Source organism: Callithrix jacchus, chromosome 22 (genome assembly GCF_049354715.1).
Source record: "Callithrix jacchus isolate 240 chromosome 22, calJac240_pri, whole genome shotgun sequence".
In the NCBI taxonomy this organism is placed as follows: domain Eukaryota; kingdom Metazoa; phylum Chordata; class Mammalia; order Primates; family Cebidae; genus Callithrix; species Callithrix jacchus.
The window spans coordinates 35232499-35257041 of record NC_133523.1 but is presented as its reverse complement, the minus strand read 5'-3'; the positions used below and the strand labels follow the sequence as shown (position 1 = coordinate 35257041).

General features: G+C 41.6%; 2 protein-coding genes across 5 annotated transcripts in view; one reads left to right on the top strand and one right to left on the bottom strand.

The window, feature by feature from the left end:
• Window positions 1-24543, top strand: part of LGALS14 (lectin, galactoside-binding, soluble, 14) — a 71513-nt gene that overhangs the window by 39983 nt on the left and 6987 nt on the right. The gene's annotated exons all lie outside the window — the stretch shown is intronic.
• Window positions 1257-23067, bottom strand: LOC100414263 (galectin-16-like). The gene is made up of 7 exons (XM_078359607.1): window positions 23004-23067; window positions 20874-20928; window positions 13537-13662; window positions 4502-4568; window positions 3842-3918; window positions 3167-3377; window positions 1257-1431 (listed from the first exon to the last, which is right to left on the bottom strand). Exons 1-7 carry the CDS (start codon window positions 23065-23067, stop codon window positions 1315-1317), a joined length of 717 nt encoding a protein of 238 aa, XP_078215733.1. The 3' UTR covers window positions 1257-1314.

Genomic DNA, 24543 nt, shown 5'->3' with positions numbered 1-24543 from the left:
CTAGTTGCCAGGAACGGTCCCTCATGACTACAGTCACAATAACCACAGTTTGTGGAGTCCTCTTCTTTTGATTAGGGCTGTCTGTGTGACTCACCTTGATCAATGTACTACCATAGAAGTGACACCGTCTGCCACTCAAAGGTAGGTCCTAGGACGCCGTGCACCTTCTCCATGAGCCTTTTGGAAGGCTTTCTTTGGTAAAAGCCAATCACCATTCATTAAGTCCAAGAACTGTGAGGCTCTCATTATTTGAGGAAATTAAAGCGATGAATGGGAAGGTGAGGTAGTGAAGGAGATAACCATCTTGTTTTCAGCTGTTCACTCAGCCCTGATGTTGAGTTGGACATGAGTAAAGCATTCTCTGAAATCCCAGCCTAAAACATCTCTCAGAAAGCTTGACTCCTATCACATGATCTAACACACGAGTTTAGTAACCTGTAAAGTTGGGAGAGATCAAAACAGGTCATTGTTTTTAGCCAATATGTGTTAGGAGGTTTGCCATGCTGCAGTTCATCACTGGAATAGCAGCAAAGCATGGTCTGCTCACTATGTCCATATACATGAATTGTGTCAATTCCAGTAATAATCTACATGCTCTCTGCTCCAAAACCATGATCATTTATTTCCAAAGAGAAGCCCCTGGGTTCTCCCCATATAAAATGAAAAAAAATCTTCAAATATTTGCAAATAAGAATAATTTGGATTCTTTAAGGGAGTCTCTTAACTGTTACTTGGATTGAAAACTTCACATGCAAAACTTGTCATCTTTTTCTTCATTTCCTTCACAGCAGGCCTCACAAAGCCAGGCACACTGTTCATACACAATAAGCATCCCGAGAACAATGGGAAAAATTCAGAAATTCCACATAATTTTTCTCAAGTTATAGGTTCTCCCCAAAGCCATCAGGTACACTTGCATGGCTGTAAAAAGCTACCTAACTTTCAGTGCTGTGAGTCCTCTGAGATTGGGTAAGTATTTTGGTTTAGACTGTCTGATGTCAACTACGGGCTATAGAAGGATGCTGTTCCTAATGTCTTCTCAGACATTCCAGGGACCTTGTCACTTGTCACTTCTTCACAGGAAGGTTTATCCCCTTTGATTTCCTGATGCCTCCCATAGAATGTGCTGGCCCCTTTTGGGAATGACTACTTCCTCTTCTTATTAAAGCAAGAACCAAATTATGTGAGGTTTCGTGCTGTTTTAATGACCAAGCATAGGGGAAGGGGTGAAGAGAGATTGTTAACAGGCTCTAGGAATACCATGGTCAGATAGAAAAACGGAGTCCTCAAAAATAAAAAGTGTGATCATCTCCCTCAATTGTAGACATACACTGAGGTCAGGGAGACATCTCTCCACACTTGAATCATCTTCACATATGATGGCGGGTATCGATGGGCAAAGCCATAAATGTATTGGCCATTTACCTTTACCTACAAGAGGAAAAATGCATCAGACAGTATGCCACCAAACAAGTTTTCAGCTTCTTCACTCTGCCTTAGGACCAATAATATTTCCTAAGAAAACTCCTAGTTGTATAAGTGAACGTGGTAGACACACTTCTGTTTACATGACGTTTTGTGCCTATTTGAGACAGTTGGTGACTTTATTTCTAATGCTTTCTTTCATTTCTCTAGTGAAGTTCTACACTGTGTCACACAGTCCGTGTTAACTCAGCCTCCCTTCTAGCCTGGATGATCCCCATCACCAGAGCCTGTGTCTCAGGAACTTGAAAGCCTGCATCTTACACAGAGGCTGCCACAGGGTTAGTGCTAGACCGTGTCCATTGAATGCATACTTTTCACTTCCATGAGCTGTGACTGCCTTTTACTACTGATGGCACAGTTCCTCTTTGGTGTAGCCATCATCTGAGGTGGCAGTGGCAAAGAATGAAAGCCAGTGTTGTTAGAGAGTCAAAGAAGCATAGGTGTTGTAAAACATGGGATATTATCTTCAACCACTTCTAAGCACAGGAAAAGATCCCTCACTTGAATGTGAATAAAATGTGAATCTTTTGGCCTACTCATCAGAGAAAGCCAGAAAGTAAGGATATATTCCTTATACTGAAGCTATAGAGAAAGTCACCTTATTAGTATTAATTTTTCAAATTTAAAATGCACACATTTTTCAACAGTTTTTTCATTTTTTGTAATTATCTTACAATATAAGTATTGGGAGGTTGGTAATGACAAAAGAATTGATTAGAAAACTTAATACAGCATCATTTGTGAGAGCAAAATGCTGGAAACACCTTTAATGCCCAAATTGGGTAAAGTTCAATAATTGTGGGTAAACTTTTTCATGCAATATTATTCAATCTTTAAAAACTAAAGCAGCACCATGGGTTGATAATGTCTTCAAGATATATTAATGTGTAGAGTAACTTATACCAGGATTTACTTAAAAACAAATGAAATCATAGACATATCTATATGCTTCCATAGGCAAAGATTGCCTCTGAAGGAGTGGGCACAGCGGCTTATGCCTGTTATCCTAGTATATTGGGAGGCCGAGGTGGGTGGATCACTTGAGATCAGGAGTTCAAGACCAGCCTGGCCAACATGATGAAATCCCGTCTCTACTAAAAATACAAAAATTAGCCTGGTGTGGTGTTACGTACCTGTAATCCCAGCTACTTGGGAGGATAAGGCAAAATGATCGCTTGAATCCAGGAGGTGGAGGTTGCAGTGAGCTGAGATCACAGCACTGCACTCTCACCTGGTTGACAAAGTGAGACTATCTCAAAAAAAAATTTCTCTGAAGGCAAGCAAAGCTCTAGTAATGTTCTTATGAGTAGAATTGGGACCCAAAAGTGATATGAAGACTTAATTTTTGACTGATCAAAACAACTTTTTTCTTAAGTATATCGTATTTATTCAGCTTAAAGAAAATTTAATTAATGGCATACGTAGAAAGGAGCACTATGGGAAAAGACAGAGGAGATTCTCTACTTTGTGGGAAATGGAAGGTGAGCTGACCATGACCTTGGTCAGATTTGGGAAAGAGTTGAGGATGGCAGTACAAGCAGAGTGTGCTCTGTGACGAGGACCTGGAGCAGTAGTAATGAAAGATGGGCCCTGAGGGGCTGGTGAGGCCAGGTCAATGAGAGCTGCCCCCTTCTCTGGGGGCCCACAGAGCCTGGGTGCTGGGAGCTCCTGGGGTGCTCACCTCGTACTGATTGTGAAACACGTATATGCGCAGGTCAAATGGTTCGCCATCCTCAAAGGGCACATAGTGTAATTTCTCTTCCAACTTCCATACCCCGAACTCACGACTGTTCATGACGACACGATGGCCAAAGTGCACTCGGAAATGGAAGGCGATATCTGAGTCCTCATCTGTCCCAGTGTAGAAATCCACCTGCAGCTGTGGGTCATTGCTGAGGGCAAAGCACACAGCAGGTTGGGCAGGTCCCTCCCTTGCGCAAACACACACTCAACACACAACAAATCCCTTCCTCCCTTTACCCAGGGCAAAAGTCTCCCTGATGATGCTGCAGGCCTGGTCCCTGTGGGGATGCTTCAGCTCCTCATACCCCCAACAGGGAGATGCTGTGCTCCTCATCCCCAGGGCCTGACTTGTTCATTCCCTGAAAATTCAGTGTCCCTTGATTAAGAGCCACAGCCCCAACCCACTGAGTATTCTCCACCCCTAGGCCCCTGGCTGGCCCACATGCAGTTGCTGCAGGTCTGATGCTGGGTGCTGGAGGGTCTCCAGGACCTGCACCTGCATGAAGCCTCCATCCTGCCAGCTAGACATTTCCACATTACTCACACATAACATCAAGCCCTTAGCAAATATTCTCCCTTCTCCACCCCCTCCATTGGACCATGGAGTACTCACAGAAAAGAGAGGTTCGGTCTCCCTTTGATAATCACACAGGCACCAATAGACAAGGACACAGGACGTTTGTATGGCACCTGCCAGGGTATTGAGGCTGAGTGAGAGGTGCACAGTCAGGTGCAGCCTCCCCTCCAGTAACATGCCCACGATACAGGAGGTTAGAGATCAAAGGGCAGACTCTGAGGCCTCCCCCTTTCACCCTTCCATAGTCAGGGCCTCATATTCCTGAAGATATGGTGGACCCAGAGGTAAGAACAAGAGCTCAGGAGCCAGGATGCCTGGATTCCAGTTCTCATTTTGCCTTATGCTAGCAGTGCCATCTTAGATCCTCTACTTGAACTCTCCATACCTCAGTTTCCCCAGCACAAGGAGGATTATTGGGAATTTCTACTTTGTAGGGTGTTTTCAGTAATAGAGCAGTTAATATATGTAAAACTCTCACCCCAATCCCTGTCATGTGTAGGGCCTGTTGGGGGTGGCCTAGCAGAACAGGGGAGTCCTCCTGAAACACTGACCTGCCTTCATTTTCAACTCGGAAAATGAAAACAAGACTTGAGGATGTAAGAATTAAAAAATTCACTCCAGTAAATAACAATGCTTGTTAAAAGAGAAAGGGAAATGATGAAAGAACAGGAACCCCTGTGTGAGGGATGCACGTGCCTCACAATCATCACGGGCCATGGACACATCGCTGAGAGCACAGCCCCAGGACTTGCACACATGAAGCCTGTGGTCAGGGACATAACTGGAGGGAATGATTGATTTCTACAACTAAAAGTGGTTGATGATTTTTCTGTATTTTTGAGATAGGGCCTTGCTCTGTCGCCCAGGCTGACATGCAGTGGTGCAATCATAGCTCACTGAAACCACAAACTCCTGGGTGGCAGTGATCCTCACACATCTGCCCCCTCTTGAGTAGCTAGGGCAAAAGGTGCCTATCACTCTGCCAGTTGATATTTAAAGGTTTTTTTAAAGAAAGGGCCTCACTGTGATGCCCAGAGCAGTCTCAAACTTCTGGCCTCAAGTTATTCTTTCATCTTTGCCTCCCAAATTGATAACTCACTATCCTCAAGATCCCCACCAGTTAAGCCACCTGGGACAACTCGATAGCCATGAGCCAGTGAATGCAGCTACTTGGTTGATTAATATCCTCTGTAAGCTCTGCCTGAACTGAGAGTAAACTTGTTCTTTCATGGGTGGAGGAACAAGTTTAGTCTCAGTTCAGACAGAGCTTACAGTGGATATTTTGCATTATTCAGTCTCAAACCATGGTCTCTAATGTCCTTCCCTTGCAAAGCAGTATCTGCACACCCTCCTGTCCCAAGATGAGAAGAATAGGCTGGTTTGGGAACAGGGAAGCTGAGCCTTGGAGGCAAGAGCCAGTGATAACTCTGTGCAGTCCCCACCTGAGAAACCATCACCCCCTAGTCTGCATTCCTCTTCTCACTCTTACTGGGAAGAGACATCCACTGATCATACATTCCACTCTCATAAGTGATCTGTAATGAGTCCTCGGTAACTCACAATCCCCAAGATCCCCACCAGTTAAGCCACCTGGAATCCACATTGACACACATGAAAGGACACACAGCTGCTTCATCAAAGGTGCTGCTGTGTGGGGAAGAACCTTCACATGCACAGAAGGCCACGTGCATTTTCCCACTTCAACACACAGTAACATCCCAGCACCCACACCCACAGACACAGAGCCACGCTACTCACTGAGTCACACACACTTGCTCGCTGTGCACATAAAGATGCTCATGCACTGGTCTGGCTGTGCTCACACACACTCACTTCACAGTCATGAAGTCACCCCCTTACACCCACACACACACCTGCTCAACCTGGTGGGCCACCCACCTCTCACCTAAAGTCACATCATCTCAGCAGATTCCACTCTCATCAGACATTATCTTTTTTTATTCTTTTTTTTCCAGGCTAATATTTTGTACTTTTAGTAGATCATCAGACATTATCACATGCTCCCAGAGGGTTACACTGGTCCAGGGTCCACACCCCACACCCCACAAGCATCTCAGATACCATAGCCTCAGGGTTTCTCTTCCACGCACCCACAACTGTCAGTAAAGCATTCACAGAAGGAATGCTCATATTTTCATCTCATAAAATCTCCCAGTTTTTGTTGTTCTTGTTTGTGTGACTTGAGATTATTGAAGGCTGTGCCTTTTCAACTCACGGGTAGAGATGACATTGGTCTCTCCATCTGGGTGTCTCTTCAGAATTGTGTCCAGTCTTCTGAGTGATTATCTGAGTTGCAACATTTAAATGATCCATTATAGCCTTGCCCTCTGGCTTCGTTCCAGATTCCACGCTCCTCCCAGCAAACTTTCCTTGCAGCCTGAGAAAGGCTAAGGTGACAGGAAGAAACTCAGTCACAGCCATAGCTATTTGCAAGACCGTGTCTGTAATGCAGCAGAAATTACCATGGGGGAGGTACCAGGCTGTAGATTGGGTTACCAGAGAAATGCACAGATAAGAATGATGGGGTGAGGGGAAGTGATAGAAAAGCCCAGCCTTTATGCCTCTCAAGCCTTTTCTCCACTATGCAGAATCTACCCGAAAAGTGTACATTTTCCCAATTTTGTACAATGGCTAAAAAAAAATTTTTTGCGATTTGGGGGAAACACATTAACTCTAGAAGGTAATTCTTCTCTCTGCCTTTAAACATTCCATGAGAGCACTGATCTTGATCCTCAGGAGGATCTAGGGAGAGAAGTACAGAAAGTGTCTGCATGAACCTGCCCCATACTAAGCTGCTTGGTTCTGCCAGGTGAGGGCCACTCTCATCTGACTGTCACACACCTGGGTTCTAGCTACACCCTCTCCTTTCTCTTGGTATTCAAGTAAATCAAAGTTTCAGAAACACTGTTTCTCCTGCAGATTCTGGGAGAAAGGTGAGATTATTTTTTTAACTTTTATTTTAGGATCAGGGGTACATATTGTGATAAAATTGTGTCATGGGGTTTACTGTACATATAATTTCTTCATCTGGGTACTAAGTGTGGTACCCAATAGTTATTTTTTTGCTCCTATTGCACCTTTCACCCTCCACCCTCAAGTAGGCCCCACTATTTGTTGTTTCCCTCTTGGTGTCCATGAGTTTCATTATTTAGTTCATACTTATAAGTGAGAGTATGCAGTATTTGGTTCTCTGTTCCTGCATTTGTTTGCTAAGAATAATGGCATCAAGCTCCATCCATGTTCGTGCAAAAGACATAATCTCATTCTATTTTAGGACTGCATAGTATTCCATTGTATACATATACCACATTTTCTGTATCCAGTTTGTCCTTAAGGGTAATTTAGGTTCATTACGTGTCTTTGCTATTGTTCATAGTATTGCAATGAACATTTATGTTCATATGTCTTTATGGCAGAATGATTTCTATTCCTCTGGATAGACACCCAGTGATGGGATTGCTGTGTTGAATGGTAGTTCTGTTAGCTCTTTGAGGAATCACCATACTCCTTTCCACAATGGATGAACTAATTTACATTGTCACCAACAATGTGTAAGTCCTCCCTTTTCTTCACAACCTTGGCAGCATCTGTCCTTTTTTGACTTTTTAATAAGAGCCATTCTGACTGGTGTGAGGTGGTATCTCATTGTGGTTTTGATTTGCATTTCTCTAATGTTCAGTGATGTTGAACTTTTTTTTATATGCTTCTTGGCCACCTGTATGTCTACTTTTGACAAGTGTCTGTTCCTGTTCTTTCCTCACCTTTTTACATTGCTGTTTTAAAGCAAGTCTCACTCTGACACTCAGGCTGGAATAGTGTGGCACCATCTGCAACCTCTGGCTCCTGGGCTCAGGTAATCCTCCCAGCTCAGCCTCCTGAGTAGCTGAGACTACAGGCTCATGTCACTATGCCAGGCTAATTTTTTCTATTTTTAGTAGAGATGGGTTTTTGCCAGGTTGCCCAGCCTTTTCTCAAATTCCTGGGCTCAAGCGATCCACCAGCCTTGGCTGCCCAAAATGCTGGAATTATAGGCATGATCCACTGTGCTGAGCCCTTTACCCGCTTTTTTATGGTTTTTTTTATTGTAAAGTTGTTGAAGTTTCTTATAGATGCTCAGATATTAGACCTTCTTCAGATACATAGTTTGAAAATATTTTCTCCCATTCTGCAGGCTGTTTACTCAGTTGATAGTTTCCTTTGCTGTGCAGAACTTCTTTAGTTTAATTAGATTGAGTTTGTCAATTTTTACTTTTGTTGTGATTGCCTTTGAAATCTCCATCATAAAATCTTTGCTCATGCCTATGTCCTGCCTGGTATCGCCTAGGTTGTCTTCCAGGATATTTGTAGCTTTGAGTTTTACATTGAAGTCTTTAATCCATTTTGAGTTGATTTTTGTATATGGTATAAAGAAGGGGTCCAGTTTCAATATTCTGCATGTGGCTAGCCAGTTCTTCCAGCACTATGTCTTCAATAGGGAGTCTTTTTTCCATTGTTTGTTTGGTCAGCTTTATTGAAGATCAGATGGTTGCAGGTATGTGGCCTTATTTCTGGGCTTTCCACCCTGTTCCATTGGTTTAGATGTCTGTTTTTATACCCATACCATTCTGTTTTGGTTGCTGTAGCCTTGTAGTATAGTTTGAAGTTGGGAAATGTGAGGCCTCTAGCTTTGTTTGTTTGTTTGTTTGCTTAGAATTGCCTCAGTTATTTGGCTTTTTTTTGGTTCCACGTGAATTTTAAAGTAGTTTTTTGTTTTCCAGTTCTGTGAAGAATGTCATTCCTAGTTTGATAGGAATAGCACTGCATCTTTAAATTTCTTTGGGCAATATGGATGTGGAGAAATAGAAATGCTTTTATGCTGTTGGTGGAAGTGCAAATTAATTTAACCATTGTGTAAGACAGTGTGGCAATTCCTTAAAAATCTAGAACCAGAAATACCATTGGACCCAGCAATCTCATTACACCCAGTGTTGTCTAATGGGATTTACACCATTTACTTGAGCAAGCAGCTGCTCAATATGCCAAGAACATGGACAACTCACCCATTTTCCCAAGTGGGAAAAAATTGTCAGTTATTCTGCTATAAAGACACATGAACATATGTGTTCATTGCAGCAGTATTCACGACAGCAAAGACTTGGAATCAACCCAAATGCCCATCAACGGTAAACTGGATAAAGAAAATGTGACACACATAAATCATGGAGTACTATGTATGCAGCCATTAAAAATGATGAATCCATGTCCCCTGCAGGGACAAACACCACATGTTCTCACTCATAAGTAGGAGCTGAACGATGAAAACACATGGACCACAGGCAGGGACACATCACACACCAGGGCGTGTGAGGGGCTAAAAGGCAAGGGGAGGGATAGCATAAGGAGAAATACCTAACATAGATGATGGGTTGATGGGTGCAGCAAAGGCATGAAAATGGCCAACAAACATATAAAAAAAATGCTCAACATCACTAATGATCAGGGAATGTAAATCAAAACCACAGTGCAATACCACCTTACTCCTGCAAGAATGGCCATAATCAAAAAAATCTAAAAAATAATAGATATTGGAGGGGATGAGGTGGAAAGGGAACACTTTTACACTGCTGGTGGGAATGTAAACTAGTACAACCACTATAGAAAACATTGTGGAGATGCCTTAAAGAGCTAAAAATACAACTACAATTTGATCCAGCAATCTCACCACTGGGTATCTACCTGGCAGAAAATAAGTCATTATACAAAAAAAGATACTTGCACGTGCATGTTTGTAGCAGCATAATTCACAACTGCAAATATGTGAAACCATTCTAAACAACCATCAATCAATGAGTGCATAAGAAAACTGCAGTATATCTATATATGACGAAATGCTACTCAGCCATAAAAAGGAATGAGTTAATGGCACTAACAACAACCTGGATGGGATTGGAGACTATTATTCTAAGTAAAGTAACTCAGGAATGCAAAATGAAACATCGTATGTTCTCACTTATAAGTGGGAGCTAAGCTATGAGGATGCAAAGGTGTAAGAATGACGGAGTAGACACTGGGGATTTGTGGAGAAAGGGAGAGGAAGAGGTAAGGGATAATAGACTACAAATTGGGTTAAGTGTATACTGCTTGGGTGATGGGTGCACCCATATCTCACAAATATCCATTAAGAGACCACATATCACATGTGCCCCCAAAACCTATAGAAATAAAGGATTTTTAAAAAGATCAAGAAAAGATCACACTGGAGAATACCATGTAGGAGAAGAGACATCATCATGAACATCTTTGTAAAATACAATTTGCCACATTCTTCAAGGCAAAATTAGAAAAAAAAAAAAAACACTGCCCAAAGAAATCTGAGATGACACAAACATATGGAAAAACATTCCATGTTCATGGATAAGAAGAACCAATATTATCAAAAGGGCCACAATTCCCAAAACAATTTTCAGATCTAATGTGATTCATATAAAATTACCAATGACATTCTTCAAAGAGCTATATAAAACTATTTTTTAAAAATTCTCATGGAACAAATACAGCCCTAATGATAAAGGCAATCACGAGCAAAAAAAACCAAACAGAATACATCATGCTATCTGGCTTCAAATTATACTACAAAACAGCATAGTATTGGTAGACACACAGACACATATGGGACAGAGCAGAGACACCACAGATGAGGCCACAAACTTGCAACTATCTGATCTTCCACAAGCTGACGAAAACAGGCAATGGGGAAGGGACTCCCTGTTCAATGAATGGTGCTGCGATAACTGTGTGGCCATAAGCAGAAGATTAAAACTGGACCCCTTCCTTATGCCGTTCACAAAAATCAACTTAAGGTGGATCAGAGACCGAAAAGTATGACCCAAAACTAAAAAAAACCCTAGAAGACAACCCAGGCAATTACATTCTGGATATAGAAATGGGGAAAGAGTTCATGATGCAGGTGACACAAGCCATTGCAACAAAAGCAAAAATTGACAAATGGGATCTAGTGAAACTAAAGAGCTTCTGTACAGCAAAGGAAACTATCAACAGAGTAAACAGGCAACCTACAGAATAGGAGAACGTTTTTCCAAACTGTGTATCAGTCAAAGTTCTAACATTCCGCATCTATATGGAATTTAAGAAATATACAAGAAAAAACAATTTTATTAAAAAGCGAGTAAGAGATATGAACAGATACTTCCCCAAAGAAGACATATATGTGGCCAATATGCATATGAAGAAAAGCTCAACATTTCTGATTATTAGGGAATGCAAATCAGAACAATGGCGAGATACCCTCTCACACCAGTCAGAATGGCTATTATTTAAATGTCAAAAAGTAATAGATTCTGGCAATGTTGCAGAGAAAAAGGAATGCATATTCATTATGGTGGGAGTGAAAATTAGTTCAATCACTGTGGAACACAGTGTGATAATTCCTCAAAGACTTAAAAACATAGCTACCAATTGACCCAGCAATCCCATTACTAGGTATATACCCAAAGGAAATATAAATCATTCTACTATAAAGACATATGCAAGTGTATGTTTGTTGCACCACTATTCACAATGGCAAAGACATGAAATCAATCTAAATCCTGGTTGGTTGCTATCTATAGGCATTAGGGCTGAGTGGAAATGAGGCTGAAAGCTTGTTTTGTGGCATGCTGTATTTCTGATGCATTTTTCCCCTGGTAGGTGATGGTAAATGGCAAACTGTTACAGCGTTGTCCATAAACTCCCACTATGTTATGTGAAGATGGTGCAAGTGTGACAATGTCTCTCTGATCTTAATGCTTGTCTGTGATTGAGGGTCATGTCCACACTCCCTGTTGTTGAGGAACAACAGAAACTCCGCATTTCTTTGTGACCATGGTATTCCCAGAGCCTTCTCATGCCTTCCTCCTCCCTTGGCCAATAAAACTTCACTACATTTTCCAGGATCTGGTTTTTACTTTCATAAGGAAAAAGACAAAGTGGCACAAGCACACAAGTGAGACAGGCAGTGAGTCACAGGACCACCGGGATGTCTGAGATGACAAAACGAACAACATCCTCTACAGCCCGTACTTTACGTCAGACACTGAACAAAAATTCTTCCTTCATTTTGGATGACTCATTGCAGTGAAATGTTCGGTATCTATTCACAACCACACAGGCATAAATGGCTTTGGGTAGAGACTTTATAATTTGATGAAAGCCACGTGAAATATCTTAACTCTTCATTCATCCTAAGAATGTTTCTTTTATCTTGAAACTGCCTGGATTGGTGTGGGATGCACTGAAGGAATGGAAAGAAAAATTTAAGAAAGTTTACATCAGTGTTTGGTTTTCTGTTCTTGTGTCTTTTAGGGGGCTGGGGACTAGGGGAGGGATAGCAGGGGGTGAGGAGATTGGGAGGGATAACATTAGGAGAAATACCTAATGTAGATGACGGGGGGATGGAGGCAGCAAACCATCGTGGCATGTGTATACCTATGTAACAATCCTGCAAGATCTGCACATGAGCCCAAGAACTTAAAGTATAATTTTTAAAAAATGGAAAAAAAGCAAAACAAAAAAGGACAACAAAAAAGAGAGTTTGCATCGGAAGTTTTCAATCCAAGCAATAGTTAGAGAATACCAGATCAATCATTTCCTTTAAATAATCCTTTTTTTTTTTTTTTAAAGAATTTCCAGGTTTTGCCATTTTATGTGGGTAGAATCCTAAGACTTCTCTTTGTAAACAAATGGTCATGGTTTTAGATCAGAAAATAAGTGGTTTATTGGTGGAATTGACACGATTCAGACAAATGGACACAGTGAACACATTCTGCTTTACTGCTGTTACTGTTGGCGCTGCAGCACAGGCAACCTCCCAATACCTGTTGGCTTAAATCAATCATTTATTCCAGTTTCTCCCAGCTTTGTAGTTTTAGTGGAAGGAAACATGTAGATGATAGATCATGTGATTGGTGTCTCAATTTCAGAAAGATCTATAGTCAGAGATTTCAGAGATGCTTTACTCATGTCCAACTCAACACAAGAGTGGCTGAACACCTGGGGGCTGGTTCTTTATTTCCTTCCCTACCTCATCTCCACATTGGTGCCTTGAATTTCCTGAAATCCTGAAATCATAGTCAATGATTGGCTTCCACCAAAAAAAAAAAAAAGTCTTCTAAAGTCTCAGGAAAAAGGTACAAGGCATCACAGGCCTTGGCTTTGAAAGGCAGGCAGTGTGACTTCTATATTGATCAAGGTGTCACAAAGAAAGCCCAAATTAAGGTAAGGGAACTCCACAAGCTGTGGTTATTTTGACTTGTCATCATGATGGGGCCATCTTTGGAGATGAGTTCCACTTTGCTGCCACTGGCTAATAAGCTTCCCACATCTCCAAAACACTTACCTTCTAAAGAACCCCAGAAAACAATACAATACAGGAACAGACTCAGAGCGAAGTTCAGTATTTTATTATCTAAATCCAGACCTGGTGCTCATGAGGTGAGTACAAACTATCAGGTGCATTTTTTCTCAACATTTTCACTAAAGAAATAAATTATTTACCCTATACAAATCAAGCACACAATACTGAAAGAGACATAGAAAAAAATGCAATGAACATATCTATTTTATAGTGTCAACAGAAAATAGACAACAGTCACTGGTTTATATAATTACGGAAACCAGCCAGATGCTTAATTTCATTTCTTCTGGGAATGTTTGTCTGCAGCAATTGGCCCCACCCTCCATTCTCAACTTCTCGGAATTCCCACCAAGATGGCCGAATCACAGCCCTCTTCCCTCTACAAGAGCTGTGATTCAGGGAGGAGGTGAACTTCACACACTGGGGCCTATTGGGGGTAGGGGAGCTAGGGGAGAAATAGGGGGGTGTGAGGGGATTCAGGAGGGATAACATTAGGAGCAATGCCTAATGTAGACGATGGGGGGATGGATGCAGCAAACCACCAAGGCATGTGTATACCTGTGTAACATATTCTGCATGTTCTGCACATGTACCCTAAAACTTAAAGTATAGCAATAATTTGAAAAAATTTAAAGAGCTGTGATTATCTGCTTCCGTGCACATCTAAAGAACCACTTAGGCGAAATGACATATTGCCTGCAAACTAAAATATGCAAATGGAAGAGGGTTCCATCAAATGGCCTCTCTTCCACAGGACTCACCACAGGCATCATTTTGATTCTCCACATCCTCCCTCCCCTTGTTCATTGCAATAGCTCACTCAACTCCAGTCCTACTCATGCGTATGCTTCTCTCCTTACGCATCTTTAACCTAACTTCCAGATACCTTGAGGTGCCAAACCACAGATAACCATGCTCTGCACAGCTTTCTCCCTCATTTCATTCCAGTATGAAATAAAATTCCTTCTCTTATTGGAAACTCTTGGATTTTGAATAGGTATACTTTTCTTCACACACCTTCCCTGTCTCGGTCTGGATTAGTTTTATATTTTGATAATGGATTATAGGCCCCATCACCAGCATGAAATTAATTTCTTGTAGAATTAAGAAATTTTTGCTCTGAGTAGATGAAAATCATCCTAGGACCCATGGCTTGCTGAACAAAAAATGCCTTTAATTTCATATCAACTTGTCTCTTGGCTGGTGGCTATTGTATTTGAATAACCTACACAGTCCTACATATTGGCTTTGCTATACAAGCACACAGTGAAAGCCCTTTCTTGAATAATGTTCATCAGCTAAGTGCATGTTGGCCATTGGCTATGCTCATCTTTATCTCAGATACTACTCTGTGCTCATAGTGGCCAGGAATCATGTTTCAGATACAAAAAGAAAACAGAGTTCAGGAGTCAATGTTCAACAAATGATATGTGAATTGCCTCTGGGGACCTACTCAACAACTTTCTCTCTCCTGCTGAGGGCCTTTGATGAGTCTCCGAGATCTGTTGGCTTCCAGTGCGACTCAGCACATTACCAGCTGTGGTGGCTATGGGGCAAAACTTTTTCTGCTTGGTAAAAGCAGAGAAAAGAGGAAAAGGGACTCTGTCTTGCACCTTAGGTAACAGCATGGCCACAAGGGAGTAGAGCACCAAGCAGGCTCTTGGCTTCCCTAATGCCAGGACTTGGTTCTTGGATGATTCCTATTTACCTGCTCTGGGCAATGAGAGTTCACGGCCCTGTCGGGTGAGTGTCATGCCAGGCAGCATTCACCATGAGTTGACTTAAGAGCCTGTGGACCTTAAGGGAACATCTGTGACAATCTGGCAGTACTCTCCATTGTGGCAATGGTTATAGGGTGGCCACTGCCTTTGGAAAGAGGAGAAAAGAGTGGGAAGAACTGCATCTTGTGGTTTGAGTGCCAGCTTAGCTGCAGTACAATAAAACACCATACTGACTTCTAAGGTTTTTTACTTTAGTCTCTGACTTTTCACCTCTGTACTCACCCCAGGCCTGGGGAAACTCACCACCCTGAAGGGAAGCTCACAGACCTGGCTTGCTCTGCCATCTACTGCTTCCCAGGGCCTTGAATGAACCTAGGTTGCAACCAGGGAGTGGCTACAGAAGGCCTGCAGTGAGACCCAGTGCTGTACTGGCTTCAGATTTCACCCAGTCATAGTGGTGGTGGTCACAACGGTGCTTGTATAACTCCATTCTCAGATTTAGGTGTCTCAACACACACACACACCCCCACACACACGCAGAGAGAGAGAGAGAGAGAGAGAGAGAGAGAGAGAGAGTGACTCTGTTTTTTTGGGAGAAAGAAAGGTAAAAGAACAAAAGTCACTGCATTGTGATCCAGAGAATTCTCTTGGATCTTGTCCATGACCATCAAGGTGGTCACTGTAGGAGTCTGCAAGAATCACAGCATCACTGGGTTTGAGTTTGCCCTGAAGCAGATACAGCTTAGATCAAAACACTCAATTTCTTTAGCATATCTGGAAAGCCTTCGAAAAAAGGACAGGTAAAAACAAGCCTAGACAGTGAACATCACAATAAATACTCTATGACTCAATACTCAGACACTGAAGAACATCTGCTAGTGTCAACAGCATCCAGGAAAGCATGAGATCCTCAAATTAACTAAATAGGCACTCAGGCTGAAGTGCAACGGTGAAATCTTGGCTCACTGCAACCTCTGCCTGGGCTCAGGAGGTCCTCCCAGCTCAGCCTCTTGAGTAGCTGACATTACAGGTGCCTGTGACAGCACTCAGCTAATTTTTCTATTTTTTCGTAGAGACATGGTTTCTCTATGTTGCCTAGACTGCTTTTGGACTTCTGAACTGAAGCAATCCACCTGCCTCAGCCATCCAAAATGCTGGAATTAGAGGTGTGAGCCACCGCACCCAGCCCTTTGCCCACTTTTTTATGGAGCTGTTTGTTCTTTCCTTGTAAAGTTGCTAAAGTTCCTTACAGATGCTAGATATTAGACAATTTTCAGATACATAATTTGCAAATATTTTCTCTCATTCGTAGGTTGTCTGTTGATAGGTTCTGTTGCTCACTAAGTGAGCCTGAGTATCGGAGTGAAACCCTGTCTCAAAAAAAGTAGACAAAGGACAGGGACAGACACTTTTCAAAAGAAGACATACACACATGGCCAACAAGCTTTTGAAAAGAAGCTCAGCATCCCTGAACGTTAGAAAAATGTAAATCAAAACCGTAAGATACTATCTCTCACCAATCAAAATGGCTAGTATCCAAAAGTAAAAAAATAACAGATGCTGACAAGCTTCTAAAAAAAGGGATCACTTACACATTGTTGGTAGCAATGTAAATTAGTTTAACCATTGTGGAAAGCAGTGTGATGATTCCTCAAACACCTAAACATAGAACTATCACTCAACGCAGCTACCCGTCACTGGGTATATATCCCAAAGAATATAAATCATTCTACCGTAAAATTGTGTGCACATGAATGTTAACACAACACTATGTATGTTAGAAAAGACATGAAATCAACCTAATTGCCCATGAAGGACAAACTGGATCGAGAAAACGTGGTACATATATACCACAGAATACTATGCAGCCTCAGAAAAGAATGAGATTATGTCTTTTGCAGGAACATGGGTGGAGCTGGAGGCCATTATCCTTAGAGAACCAATGTGGAAGCAAAAAAGCAAATACTGCATGTTCCCACTTGGAAGTGTGAGCTGAATGATGAAGCTCAAGGAAACCAAGAGGGGAACACACTCTGGAGCCTGCTTGAGGGTGGAGGGTGAAAGGTGGGACAAGAGCAGAAAAAATAACTATTGGGTACTAGGCTTAGTACGTTTGTGGTGAAATAATCTTTACCACGAGCCCCCATGACATGAGTTTCCCTGCACATGTACTCCTGAATCTAAAATAAAAGTTTAAAAAAACAAAGAAAAGACCAATCCCACTTTTCTGCTGCAATCTGCAGGAGAAACAGTGTCTCTGAAACTATGATTCACGTGGACATCAAAAGAAAGGAGAGGGTATAGCTAGAGCCCAGGCGTGTGACAGACAGATGAGAGCAGCCCTCACCTGGCAGAGCCAAGGGGCCTAGTGTGGGGCAGGTTCATCAAGGACCTTCTCTACCTCTCTCCCCGATCACCCTGAGGATCAAGGTCAGTGCTGTCCCAGAATCTTTATAAGCAAAAGAAGAATTGCCTTCTAGAGCCAACGTCTTTTTCAAGAATCCCCAATTTATTTTCTGTTCTTGTGTCAGTTTGCTGAGGATGATGTTCTCCAGATTCATCCATGTCCCTACAAATGACACAAACTCATCATTTCTGATTGCTGCATAATATTCCATGGTGTATATGTGCCACATTTTTCCAATCCAGTCTATTATCAATGGGCATTTGGGTTGATTCCAGGTCTTTGCTATTGTAAACAGTGCTGCAATGAACATTCGTGTACATGTGTCCTTATAGTAGAACGATTTATAGTCTTTTGGGGGAAAAGGGGAGGGCCAGTGGGAGGGGGAGGTGGGGAGGGATAGCCTGGGGAGAAATGCCAAATGTGGGTGAAGGGGAGAAGCAAAGCAGAGCACGCTGCCATGTGCGTACCTACGCAACTGTCTTGCATGCTCTGCTCATGTACCCCAAAACCTAAAATCCAATAAAAAATTTTAAAAAAAAAGAATCCCCAATTTAAAAATATATCTTGAAAACATCATCAATATTTGGTGCTTCCTCAGTTGTTAAAAATTCTATAATATTCCATTAGAAGGGTGCCTCAAAATTATTGAATTAGATCCTTTGATGGGCATTTAGGTTGTTTCCAATATTTTTCTCTCACAAATGATGCTGTATTAAGATTTCTAATCAATCTTTTTGTCATTATCAACCTCTCAATACTTATATTGGAAGATAATTGCAAATAAATAAAAAACTGATTTAAAGATGTATGCATTTTAAATTTGATATGTGAACACTAATAAGGTGCCTTTCTCGACAGCCTCGGTATAATGACTATATCCATACTTTCTGGCATTCTCTAATGAGTAGGCCAAAATATTCACATTTTATTCAGATGTAAGTGATGGATCTTTTCATATGCTTAGAAGTCGTTGAAGATAATATTCTATGTTTTACAATACCTGTCTGTTTCATTTTTGTGAGAAGGCTTGGGTTTCATTCTTTGCCACCATTACCCAAATCTGGGCTTCTCCAAAGAGAAGGTAGGACCTCAGCAGTGAATGGCAGTCATAGTTCATGGAACTGAAATGTATGGATTCAGTGAACATTGCCAAGCTCTAACTCTGTGAGAGGCCCTGTGCAAGATGCAGGGATTCAAGTTCACAGACATGGTCCCTGGCCTTGATCTTCTAGGTTAGAGGGGAGGCTGAGCAAACAGGGACCTTGCAACACTGAGTGGCAGACTCTCACCAGAGGAATAAGAGGAAACTTTAGAAATAAAGTGAGCAACTGTCTCAAATAGCCACAAAAGGTAGGCTGTCAACAGAAACTTGTCTACTGAGTTCAGTTGTATTACTAGGAGTTTTCTCAGGGGACATTGTAGGTACTAGGACAGAGTGGAGAGAAGGCTAAAAGCTTGGTTGGTGGCATGCTGTCATTCTGCTGCATTTTCCCTCTTGTATGTAATGGTAAGTGGCCAACACTGTTACACCTTTGCCCATCAACTCCTGCCCACATCTGTGAAGAGGATCCAAATGTGGAAAGATGTGTCCATGACCTCAGTGATTATCTGCATTGAAAGAGATGACCAGACTTCTCACTGTTGAGAAATCCCTCTTTCTGCATGACCATGGGATTCTCAGAGCCTGTTAACAGAATAATTCCTCCTCACTCTTTCCCATACAGTCATTAAAAGTTCACTAAACCTGGCTCAAGCCTGTAATCCCAGCACTTTGGGAGGCCGAGGCAGGTGGATCACGAGGTCAAGAGATCGAGGCCATCCTGGTCAACATGGTGAAACCCCGTCTCTACTAAAAATACAAAAAATTAGCTGGGCATGGTGGCACATGCCTGTAATCCCAGCTACTCGGGAGGCTGAGGCAGGAGAATTGCCTGAACCCAGGAGGCAGAGGTTGCGGTGAGCCGAGATCGCGCCATTGCACTCCAGCCTAGGTAACAGCAGCGAAATTCCGTCTCAAAATAAAAAAAAAAAAAAAAAGAGGGGAAAGAGGAAGTAGCCCAAGAGGGCCTGAGTCACTGTATGGGAAGCATTAAGACATCGAAGAAGAAAAACCTTCCTGTGACTCAAGGAGTGAGTGACAAAGTCCCTGGAATTTCTGAGAAATTAGGAATGGCATCCTTCTATAGCATGTAGTTGACGTCAGATGCTTAACCAAAACCTTTACCCAAACTCAGATGACTCACTGCACTGAAATGTTAGGTAGCTGTTTACAGCCACACAGGTATCACTGGTGGCTTTGGGGAGAAACTGTAACTTTAGGATAATCCGGTGCAATTTCTTAATTCTTTCCATTGTTTGCAGAATGTTTTCTGTATATGAATGCTGTGCCTCACTCTGTGCAGGCTGCTGTAAAGGAGCTTTAGAAAAAGATGATAAATTTCTGGCCAGGCACAGTGTCTCATGTCTGTAATCCCAGAACTTTGGGAGGCCGAGGCAGGCAGATCACTTGAGGTGAGGAGTATGAGACTAGCCTGCCCAGCATGGAGAAGCTGTCTCTACTAATAATACAAAAATTAGCTGGGTGTGGTGGCGTGCACCTGTAATTCCAGCTAATTGGGAGGTTGAGACATGAGAATTGCTTGAACCCAGCAGGCAGAGGTTGCAGTGAGCTGAGATCATGCCACTGCACTCCAACCTGAGTGACAGAGTGAGACTCTGTCTCAAAAAAAAAAAAAAGTCAAATTTCCCATGTGAAAATTTCACTCCAAGCAATAGTTAGAGAATCTCTGGAGTTTAATGATTTCCCTTCAATGATCCTGATTGTTCTTGTTTCTAAATACCTGCAAGATTTTTCCAATTTATGTAGATGGAATTCTGGGATTTCTCTTTGGAAACATGTGATCATGGTTTTTAGATCAGAAAATATATAGTTCATTTTTGGAACAGACACAATTCATACGCACAGACACAGTGATGAGACCTCGCTTCACTGTTACATGTAGGCCTTGCAGCACAGCAAACCTCACAACACACACTGGCTGAAAGCAACCATTGATTCTGATCTTTCTTAGCTTTTCTGGTTTATTGGACTCATGTGGGTGGTGGGAGTCATGTTTTCTGAGGATCTGTAGGCTGGTATTCCAGGGGATGCTTCACTCATGTCTTACTCAACATTAGGGCTGGGTGAACACCTGGGAGCTGGCTGGTTATTTCCTTCCCTGTCTCACTTTTCCATTCATGCCTTGATTTTCCACAAATCATGAGAGTCTCATGGCTCTTGGACTTAATGAATGGTTATTGCCTTCCACCAACCAAAGTTTTCCAAACGGCTCAAGGAGAAGGTGCAGGACATTATAGCAACCTGCTTTGAAAGGTAGACAGTGTCACTTCTAAGACATTACATTGATCAACGTGAGTGACACAGGCAGCCCATATCAGACGAAGAGTAATCCACAAGCTGTGGTTATTTTGACTTGTAGTCCTAAGGGGTCATCCTTGGAAACTATTTTCACTCAGTTCCAAACTTACATGTGTAAGTGTGTATATGGGCTTACACACTTCCCACATACCGAAAATATGAACCCTGTAAGGAACCACAAAAGGCAATACAATTAAAAGAACAGGCTCATTTTGAAGTCCAGCATCTTATCATTCAATTACTATCACATGTGCATGAGGTTACCACAAATTATCAGGTGCACTTTCTTTTAACATATGCACTAAAGGGATACATTATTTGCCCTATACAAATCAAACATACAAGACTGAAGTAGACATAGGAAAGTGCAGTGTACACACCTATTTTAGAAAGGCAAAAGATAATAAATGGCGCCTTTTGCCTCATTGCACTCCAGGAAGCAAGAGGGGTTACCAGCATCTCTACTAGATCCACTTATGAAAATTCAGCCTGGATTCTCACTCTTGTCCTATCTGCTCAAACCAGCATGGTCTGTTCCAGAAATACTGCCTCAATATGTGCCCCAGTGCTTTCACAAGTACTTAAAAATATACATTTCATGGGTGAATCTGGAAAACATCATTCTCAGCAAACCGACACAAGAACAGAAAATGAAATACCGCATATTCTCACTCATAGGCTGGTGAGGAAAAATGAGAACACATGGACACAGGGAAGGGAGTACTACACACTGGGGTCTATTGGGGGGAATAGAGGAGGGACAGCAGCGGGGGAGCTAGGGAGGGATAGCCTGGTGAGAAATGCCAAATGTGGGTGAAGGGGAGGAAGGCAGCAAAACACACTGCCATGTGTGTACCTATGCAACTATCTTGCATGTTCTGCACATGTACCCCAAAACCTAAAATGCAATAAATAAATAAATAAAAATTTAAAAAAGAGTTTCTTGCCAAAAAAAATATATATATTTCATTAAGTTGGAGTAAGATATGTCTCCCTTGAATGGATAACCAAGGCATCCACCCAATGAAAGAAACCATGTTAGCTCTTTATACATAAATTTAAAAATTCAACAAAGTACAGAAAAGAAAATAGACCACAGTAATGGGCCATATTCTGAGAAAACCAACAAAACCCTATTTTCATTTTATCTGGTAATGTTTTCCTGAAGCAATTGGCTTTATCTTCCCTTTTTAGCTTCTTAGAGCTTTTACCAAGATGGCAGAATAACAGCCCTTTTTCCTCCACAAGAGCTGTGATTATCTGCTTCATACTGCAAATGGAGAATCACTAAGGAGAAGGTAAACAACATATTCCCTAAAAGTCAGATTGAAGAGGGTTTCATCAAATAGCCTCTTTTTTCTGCTGGGCCCATCTCAGGCATCATTTTGATCATCATCATCGTCTTTACTCATGTTCATTGTCGCAGCTTGTTCGACTCCAACCTTACTCATGGGTATGTTTCTCTCTGTACTGCTTCTTTAACCTTACATCTAGATACCTGGAGGTGTCAATGCACAGTGAATTACACTCTTCATGCCTTTCTCTGTTGTTTCTTTCTAGTATGGGCTGAAATTCCCTCTCCAGTCACAGGAAAGTCTCAGGTTCTGATTAGGAACACTGTCCTCCTTACACCATCCCTGTCACAGCCTTGGTCACTTCTCTATTTGACAATGGATTATAGACCCCATCACCAGCATGGAAATAATTTCTTGGTGAATTAGGCAATTCTTGCTCTGAGTGGATAAAGACTATCTTGAGGCCCATAACTTCCTAAGCAAAACATGAGTTTGATTTCATATCTGCTTGCCCCGGGTGATACCCATTTTATTTGAATAACCTATAGATTCTTACATGCTTGCCTTGCAACACATACAGTGACTCCCCTTTCTTGACTGATATTCAACAGCTCATTTTAGTTCACATAGGCCATTTGTTACAACATTTTAATCTCAGATACTACTTTGCTTATGGTGGATAAAATGACATCTCAGATACAAAGAAATGACATAGAGTTCAGGAGTCAATGTTCAACAAAGAAATTTTGAATTGCCTCTGGGGACCTACTCAACTTCCTTTTCATGCTCCTCAACCCAAATTCCTGGTCTTCTCTTAGCAAATACGGCATTGCTCAAAGGCCAGAAAGTCATTCCTGAACTCTAAAGCGTTCATTCTCAAAGGTCTTTAGGCTTTTCGGTTTTTGTTGAAGCCTCCCACAGAATAAATCTGCTCTGTGATAATACTGTCCTTGATACCCAAGTCCGTCAAAACTATTTGCCCTGGGGCGCTGTCCGTGGTGCTGAACATTGGTGCGTTGAGCCCCGTATTTGCAAATGAGGGGGCCAATGTGACAGAATAAGAGAGGAATGTTGTTTTGTTTTGTTTTGTTTCGTTTTGTTTTGTATTGTATTTGATAGATCATAGTCAAAATCTCCGTGATGAATGAAGCAGAAATTCAACTTGGATTTTCAAATCACAATTTCTGCAGTGACCTCTGTCGGCACTCCAGTTTAACATAGTATGGGAAGTCCTGGCCAGATCATCCAGCAAGAGAAAGAAAGAAAGAGCATCCACATAGAGAGCAAGGTCAAACCATCCCTGTTTGCAGATGTCATGATTCTATATCTAGGAAACCCTATACTCTCCACCCAAAAGACCCTTAATCTGGTAAACAACTTTAGCAAAGTTTCAGAATACAAATCAATGTGCAAAAGTCACTAGAACTCTTATTTGCCAAAAAACAGCAACGCATGGGGTTAAATCAGGATTGCAATTTTATTCACAATTGCCATAAAATGAGCAAAATACCTAAAAATAAAGTTAACCAGAGAGGTAAAAGATCCCTACAATGAGAATGACAAAACACTGCTCAAAGAAACCAGAGATGATACAAAGCAATGGAATAATATTCCATGCTCATGAATAAGAAAAATCAATATCATTAAAACAGCCATACTGCCCAAAGAAATTTACAGATGCAATGCTATTCCTATCAAACTAGGCATTTTCACAGAATTAGAAAAAAACTATTCTTGACAGAATGACATTCTTTACAGAATTTTTAAAAATTTTAAAACTCACATGGAACAAAAAAAGAGCAAAATAACTGAGGCAATTCTAAGCAAAACCAACAAAGCTGGAAGCATCGCATTACTCAACTTCAAACTATACTACAAGGCTACAGTAACAAAAACAGCATGGTACTGATATGAAAACAGACACATAGACCAATGGAAAAGAATGGAGAGCCCAGAAAGGAGCCTGCACATCTATAACCATCTGATCTTCAACAAAGCTGACCAAAGAGGCAATGGAAAAACAACACCCTACTCAAGAAATGATGCTGGGAGAACAGGATAGCCATATGTAGAAGATTGAAACTGGACTCCTTCTTTACACCATATACAAAAATCAACTCAAGATAGATTGAAGTCTTCAACATAAAACCCAAACTATAAAAACCCTGGAAGACAACCTAGGCAATACCATGCAGGACACAGGCATGGGCAAAGATTTTGTAATGAAGATGTCAAAAGAAATCACAACAAAAGCAAAAATTGACAAATGGGATCTAATTAAAGTAAAGAGCTTCTGCACAGCAAAGGAAAGTATCAACAGAGCAAACAGCCTACAAAATAGGAGAAAATATTTTCAAAGTATGTATCTGAAGAAGGTTTAATATACATCTATAAGAAATATCAACAACTTTACAAGAAAGAAACAAGCCCATAAAACAGTGGGCAAAGGGCTTGGCACAGTGACTTTTGCCTGTAATTCCAGCAC